We start from the raw sequence: 7123 nt of genomic DNA, 5'->3' as shown, positions 1-7123 counted from the left end.
CAGCACCCACATCGAGTGGCTCACAGCCACCTGTAACTCCAGCCTTCGAAGAGACAGCACCTTCTTTTTAGCCATCTCCAGGGCTTGTGTGCTTGTGCACACATATACATACACATAAATAAAGACAGTAATAATAATCTTAAAGTGTCCATGAATTCGTGGTGCCATTCTCATGTTCAGGTTCCACTGGATCTGGACATTGCCACATGGGGTTCGTGTGCCCTCTTTTCTCAAATAAAATAATTTAACTTAAAAAACAAACAAAATAATAATAATAATAATCTTAAAATAAATATTTAAAGTTGGGTGTGGTGATACATGCCTTTAATCCGCACTCAGGAGGCAGAGACAGGCAGAGCCTTGAGTTTGAGGCCAGCCTGGTCTACTGAGTCAGTTCCAGGACAGTCAGGGATACACAGAGAAACACTGTCTCAAAAAATTTTTTTAATTTTTAATATTAAGAAAAAAGCACCATTATGTTTTCAGAGTTGGACGAGACCCTCTCCAAAGCCCTCTGCACGGGCAGATGAGAAAGCGCTCCAGGCTCTTACCCTCTCTCTTGCCCCTCTTCTCCTCTCTCGTGGCCGTGGTCAGTCTCTGCTTCTCTACTCTCTCCTTCTCTCTGCCTTTCTCTGCCTCAACTACTCCCCTCCCCATGCCCTAAATAAACTCTATTCTATACTTGAAAAGAAAAAAAAAAAGAAAGCGCTTCACGAGCTAGATCCCATGCATCTCTTCTGCCGAGTGTCTGCAGCCTTAGCAGGACTAGCATTTGGCCCTCAAGCCCCTTCTGTACCTTGAGCCATGTCGGCCCTCTCCCAGACACTCGTCCCTGCCCTCCTTTGTCCAGCCACAGGACCTTGGCTGACATTACTCCCTCTGTGTGAAATGAGCTTTCCCGGTGCTGAGACCAAACAAAAACTAATCCAGACAGTGCTGCTGCAGCCTTTAATCCCAGCACTTGGGAGGCAGAGGCAGGCAGATTTCTGAGTTCGAGGCCAGCCTGATCTACAGAGTGAGTTCCAGGACAGCCAGGGCTATACAGAGAAACCCTGTCTCAAAAAAAGAAAAGAAAAGAAAAAGAAAAAAGAAAAAAACTAAAACAAAATAAATAAATAAATAAATAATAATAATAATAGATATATAATAATCCATTTAAGAAGAATAAAGTCTTGTGTTGACTCCTTCAGAGATTTCAGCCTAAGGTCTAGTTCCCATATAGGGGCCAGGAAGTAAAAAAAGAAAGAAAGAAAGAAAAAAGAAAAAGGAAAAAAAGAAAAGAGGGGCTAGAGAAATGGCTCAGCGGTTAAGAGTACTGACTGCTCTTCCAGAGGTCCTGAGTTCAATTCCCAGCAACCACATGGTGGCTCACAACCATCTATCTGTAAAGGGATCCGATGCCCTCTTTTGGTGTATCTGAAAACAACAACAACAACAGTGTACTCACATAAAATAAATAAATAAATAAATCTTAAAAAAAAAAAGAAAAGAAACATGAGTAGGCAAGAGAGACAGGCTCTCAGCAGTCCCCTTCAAGGCCACACTCCCCAGGACCTAAAACCTCCCACTAGGCCCCGCCTCTAAAGTGTTCCCACAATCTCTGAGCACACCAAGGACTAAGCCACTGACCACTGGATAGCATTCAGACCCAGGCTACGCGCCCTCCCATGCCTCAGCCTTTCCTGCCTCTCTGTCAGTTCTTAATCCCATGTGCTGCCAAGCGCTGTACTTCTCCTTCAGGGCAGACGATGTTTTATAGTTGTCTTCTGCCCTGGATTAAACTCCTGAAGACTAGCAGACACACTTCTCTCTTTTCCCCTGACTTTTGCCTCTGCCAGTGCTATATTCCCAGCACTGGGTACAGTGCCTGACGTATAGCAGGCACTAGTCCTGAATGATCATGTGCCAAGAAAGTAAATGAATGAACCAACTTTTTGAAGTGAGTACCCCCGCCATCCCCACTTCACAGACAGAGAAACTGAGGCTCTGAGAAATAGCTAGCTCAAGGTCCCACAGGTGACAAACGGCAAAGCAGCACATAGGGCCAAGGCGGAGCACAGAGTTCACATGCTCAACCACTCCAGGCCATGTATCCAGCGGCCTGGCCTCTGTGACTGCCTCTCTTGCTCTCCTGACAGGCTGCGTGGAGACGCCCCTCCTTGGCAAAGGTCGGCCTGCGGAACCATGGAGAGCCTGAGCGAACTACAGAACCCACTGCTGCCAAGAAGCCCCGCCCACCTCCACAGGCCCTACCCCTACCCGGAGGCCCCGCCCGCCTGGTCCTGCCAGGAGAAGCTTTATTCCTACCTGCTAGGAGGTGCTGGTCCCACCCGTGCCCACCAGCTCCTAGACCCGGGGTCCCTGCAACTGGCCATGGAGGCTTGGTATCGGCCCAGCTGCCTCCTGGGAAGGGACAAGGTCAGAGAGCCCAAAGCAGGCAGCTGTGAGACCAGCTTCACCGAAGCCAGGGAACCCTTAGTGGGACCTGCAGAGGAGGGCTCAGAAGCTGGGCAAGCTGAGGAGGATGTACCCATCCACACCGTGTCCTACGGGGTTCAAGAGGAGCAGCAGAGCCAGGAGGATAGCCAGGAGGAGGAGGTAAGTAGCATTTTTAAAACGAAGATTCTAGCCGGGGAGTCGTGACGTGTGCCTTTAATCCCAGAACCTGGGAGGCAGAGGCAGGTGGATTTCTGAGTTCGAGGCCAGTCTGGTCTAGAGAGTGAGTTCCAGGACAGCCAGGGCTACACAGAGAAACCCTGTCTCGAAAATCCAAACCAAAACAAAATAGATTCTAAACTGGGCATGATGGCGCATGCCCTTAATTGCAGCACTCAGGAAGCAGAGGCAGGAAGATGAGGGATTTGATGTTAACTTGGTCTATATAAACGACTTCAAGGAAAACCTGCGCTATACAGAGACCCCATCACACACAAAAAGAAGGCAACTTGTATTCACAGCACTTGGGAGGAGGAGACAGAGAGATTAGGAGTTCAAAGTCAGCCTTGGCTACTCAGTGAGTTCAAGGCTAGCGTGGGCTATGGTGATACCCTATTGAAGGAGGAGGGAGCTCTAGTTTGGGTTAACTATCAACCCAAGTGATAAAGAGCAACCGTTGTAAATAGCATCTGTTGATCACTTGAAAATAATGTGACTATGTTGGTGGCTGATCATGTTTCTTCTCTGCCTCTCTCTAGCAAAGGTTGTGGCTTTATACCCCGATTTTTCCAATATCGCTCTGTGTAATTTAATATCTCCTGCAGGGTGATTTCTAAAGTGACAGGGTCTTTCATTGTGAACCTTTGCATCATTTGTTAACTTGATCTCCCGGTCTTCGGGCACTGAGAACACTTATCTTCCATCTTCCTCTGTCTCTCTCCTGAGATGAACATCTCTGGGTTCAGAGACTCACACCCTTCCACCAGGTCACTAAAAAGGCTCCCAGGGGAGTGACATAGAGTGACAAGACCAGCCTCCACTCTCAACAGCAGACTAGGTTACTCTGTATCTACCCGCTGGGTAGTACCTGTTTTGTTGCTGAGGGTTTTTTGTTTTGTTTTGTTTTGTTTAAGAATTACTTATTTTATTTATGAGTATACTGTTGCTGTCTTCAGACACACCAGAAGAGGGCATTGGATACCATTACAGATGGTTGTGAGCCACCGTGTGGTTGCTGGGAATTGAACTCAGGACCTCTGGAAGAGCAGTCAGTGCTCTTAACCCGAGCCACCTCTCCAGCCCGCTGAGGGGTTTTTTGATTTTGTTTTTTTGGTTTTGAAAGACTGGAAGATTTAGAAATTTGGAAAAAAGCATACTAATGAAAAGGGAAATGGATTAGTAGAAATGTATGTATACTGTATAACCTTTACTTAAAGGACATAGAAGGTCTCTGTTACAAGCCAAGAATGTAGACTAGCCAGTTTCAGAAACCTGTTGGCCACAAAGCCTCCCCCTAGTTAGGTCCAAGAACAAAAGGCAGGATATGAGCCATCTGGGTGATTCTAGGGAACCATCAGCCATAAAGTGAATAACATTGACCAGACCACATTCTTGTGCATAATGAGTGTGTAGGACGTTTTCCTTAATGACCCTGACTCAAATAGGGGTTGGGTCTCTTTAGAATTTTCCACTGTTCTCTTGTTATGTTTCCTTGGTAACCCCTTCTCCCCCCAGTTTGTGGTTTTTCCCTTTAAATACCCCTTACTCCTCGTGCTCGTGGTCGAACCCCTCTGGCCTGCCAGGCTACCTGTTCGACCCCACATCTGGCTTATCCCCAATAAACCTCATGTGATTGCAGCAAGATCGGTCTCTCATGAGTCATTGGGTGGTTGTGTCATCCCGAAATTTGAGTGAGGGTCTCTCTAGCTCCGGGGGTCTTTCAGTTTTGTTTGTTTGGTTAGTTTGGTTTGGTTTGGTTTGGTTTGTGTAGCTGCCTGCAGCTACATACGAACGGGTTTTATGGAAGAGAAGTGGGAGCCTAAAGAGAAATTAAGGGAACCGGACTCAGACTCTCACTCTCTTGCAGAGCGATGGCACCTCCACGGAGAGTGAGTGTGAAGACGCCTTCCTCACCCTGCCTCCCAGGGACCACTTGGGGCTCACGCTCTTCTCCATGCTCTGCTGCTTCTGGCCTTTGGGCATTGCTGCCTTCTACTTCTCGCAGGGGGTAAGTGTACAGGGGACCCAGGAGGGCCTCCCTGGCCGCCTCTCTCAGCTGGAGGACTTGACACTCACCTGCAGGATGGGGGTCAAGGGCCTGGTGGACTGGGCTGGTTGGGGGGGGGCGCGATGGGGCTATTGTCTTATATCCATCTTTTGTCTCCCTAGACCAGTAAGGCCATCTCCAAAGGGGACTTCCGCCTGGCCAGCACTGCCTCCCGCCGGGCTCTCTTCCTGGCCACACTCTCCATCGCTGTGGGGGCTGGTCTCTATGTGGCTGTGGTGGTAGCTCTGGCTGCTTATATGTCCCAGAATGGCCATGGCTAGTAGTCAGTAAGCCCATCACCCGGCTCTCCTGGCTTACCGGCGGAAGGTGCAAAGCTTGTAACTGTGTATTCGAGGAAGCGCCTTGACCCTGGAGAGAACCTGTGACAATGGCTTGCTGAGGAGAGGCCTCCCGTTCTGCAGCCCACACAATCTCGCCCTCTTGCCCACTGTTTCCAGTCCCAGAGCTGGCTGGGTATGGATGGGAAGCAGGTGCAGCAAGGTTGTCCAACCGGCCTAGCCTGGTATACTCCGCCCGTTCCCTACAGGACCTCTGCCCCACAGGCAGCTCAGTCTCTACCTGCCACCTTCCCCACAGAGAGGTTTCAGGAAGGAGAAAGAATTCCCAAGGGATAAAGGACTTGGCCAGACTTTTCGGTCAAGAGGGTTCTTACCTGTGCACAATGTAGAGCAGCTGCCCCACCTCCTACCCCCTCAAGGCCCACGATTCTCCAGTCAGGAAAGGAAAACATGGACCCCAGGCATCTCTTGCTCTTTCTGACTCTGGGTACCACGTGTCTCCCTGTTACTGTGGGAGAGGCTCTGCGGTGTCTCCCAGGTAAAGATGGAGCCAGAGAGCAGGTTGCTAGGGCTTTTCTATACCTGAAAGAAAAAAAAAAAAGGCAGATACAGTGACAGAGAGGACGGAGGAGGCCTGGGATACTCCAGGATCACATGACCTCCCCTGTTCTTCACCCACCATCTTTTCTGGGCTCTGTTGGAAGGGTCCTGAGATGGTACCCGACCCCTGGAGACGGAGAAGGGTACTGCTACTTCCCAGCTATAGCTCACAGGGTCCTGGATCCAGTCTCATCCAGGAAAGGATGAGAAGGGACTCTGGGGATGACAGAATGTAGGCAGAGGAGGAACAGAGACAGATGCCTAAGGGATTCGCTTCTCCATAACTCTCCATGCTGGTGGGCATGGTGTGCCAGAGCCTCCCATGGAGGTTCCTAGGCTGCTTGGATTCTGCCTGGAGTATCCAGTCTGGAGTAATTTTGCAGCCATTTCTAAACCCTCCATCAACCTGAGCAGAAAGGCCTAGCCTTTCTCTCCACCTGAGATATTTTCCCCATCTCTGAATGATGGAGAAGTGGTGGTAATGGCGCCTGGGCACCTTCACTGATAACCACCACTCTCGACTGCTTTTAAACCCCTCCACCCCCAGGCACTAAGAGATGTTAGAGTTTGAGAGATGTGAACAGCAAAGGACATGGTACAGTGGGAAGGCAGGCCCGCTGGGACTTAAGCTGTGGACCATTGTGCACGATTTGGGGGACCTGGCTATTTCCATGCCCTGTCTAGCCCCACACCCTCCCTATTTTCCTCACTTCCAGGTTTCCACTCTCCACTCCCCGCACCGGCAGTTTTACTATCCCCTTACTGTCTTTATTTATTCTGGTAATAAATTTTTCTGTAACACCTGGTGCCACCTGGGGCCTCGTGCTGTCCTGTGCCTGTATCCCATGCTTCTCCAGTGTATCCCAAGTCTTTTGTTCTGATCTCCATATGGACCTCAAGAAAAAGGGGTCAGAGGCCACTGCTGCTCATAGACTGCTCACCTGGGGAAGCTGGGATGGAGGTTGATGGATTCCATTTGACTTAAGCAAGGCAAGGTAAGACAAGACAGAAGCCTGCAGAAGAAGCTCTCCTGGGTATACCCAAGGGCCTTGGAGATCAGGGGGAGAGATGGGAAGCAGAGTACACTCTACACAGCTGCCTGGAGCTACCTGGAGATAGACACAGAGTAAGGCGTGCCAGTGGTCCCATTGCCCAGCTGTCCATTTTTGGATCCCCCATGTCTTCTGTTCCCAGAGCTATTCCTGGAAGGGTGGAGAGGAAGTTATCCATGCCTCAGGTACCACCTTCAGCACTAAATTCCCAATATCCTCTCTGTCCTCAGAACTTAGCAGAGGAACTGGCTTGGCCTCCAAGTCACTGTATCTAAAAGGTCCTGGGGAAGTATGCTCTACATATCCCATCCCCCATGGGCATCCATATATACCACAGGGCTCTGTGTACAACCGTGTGTTCTATAGGAGCCAGGGACCTTAGAAGAGAAAGTAGCTGCCAGGCAGAGGCAGGCGGATTTCTGAGTTCAAGGCCAGCCTGGTCTACAGAGTGAGTTCCAGGACAGCCAGGG

At 49.8% G+C, this 7123-nt stretch overlaps 1 protein-coding gene across 6 annotated transcripts in view; it reads left to right on the top strand.

Annotated features, from left to right (window-relative positions):
• Nucleotides 1-6405, top strand: part of Syndig1l (synapse differentiation inducing 1 like) — a 25256-nt gene extending 18851 nt beyond the window's left edge. For all 6 annotated transcript variants that reach the window (XM_031356884.1, XM_031356882.1, XM_031356879.1 and 3 more), the window contains 3 exons: nt 2139-2598; nt 4523-4663; nt 4825-6405. In XM_031356884.1, the coding sequence (XP_031212744.1) occupies nt 2185-2598; nt 4523-4663; nt 4825-4983 (714 nt within the window). In that variant the 5' untranslated portion in view covers nt 2139-2184 and the 3' untranslated portion in view covers nt 4984-6405. The remainder of the gene's footprint in view (nt 1-2138; nt 2599-4522; nt 4664-4824) is intronic.
• The last annotated feature ends 718 nt before the right edge of the window (nt 6406-7123 follow it).

Source organism: Mastomys coucha, unplaced genomic scaffold, assembly GCF_008632895.1.
Source record: "Mastomys coucha isolate ucsf_1 unplaced genomic scaffold, UCSF_Mcou_1 pScaffold6, whole genome shotgun sequence".
In the NCBI taxonomy this organism is placed as follows: domain Eukaryota; kingdom Metazoa; phylum Chordata; class Mammalia; order Rodentia; family Muridae; genus Mastomys; species Mastomys coucha.
Note: the sequence above shows the minus strand (reverse complement) of the source record. Positions and strands in the feature narration are given on the sequence as shown.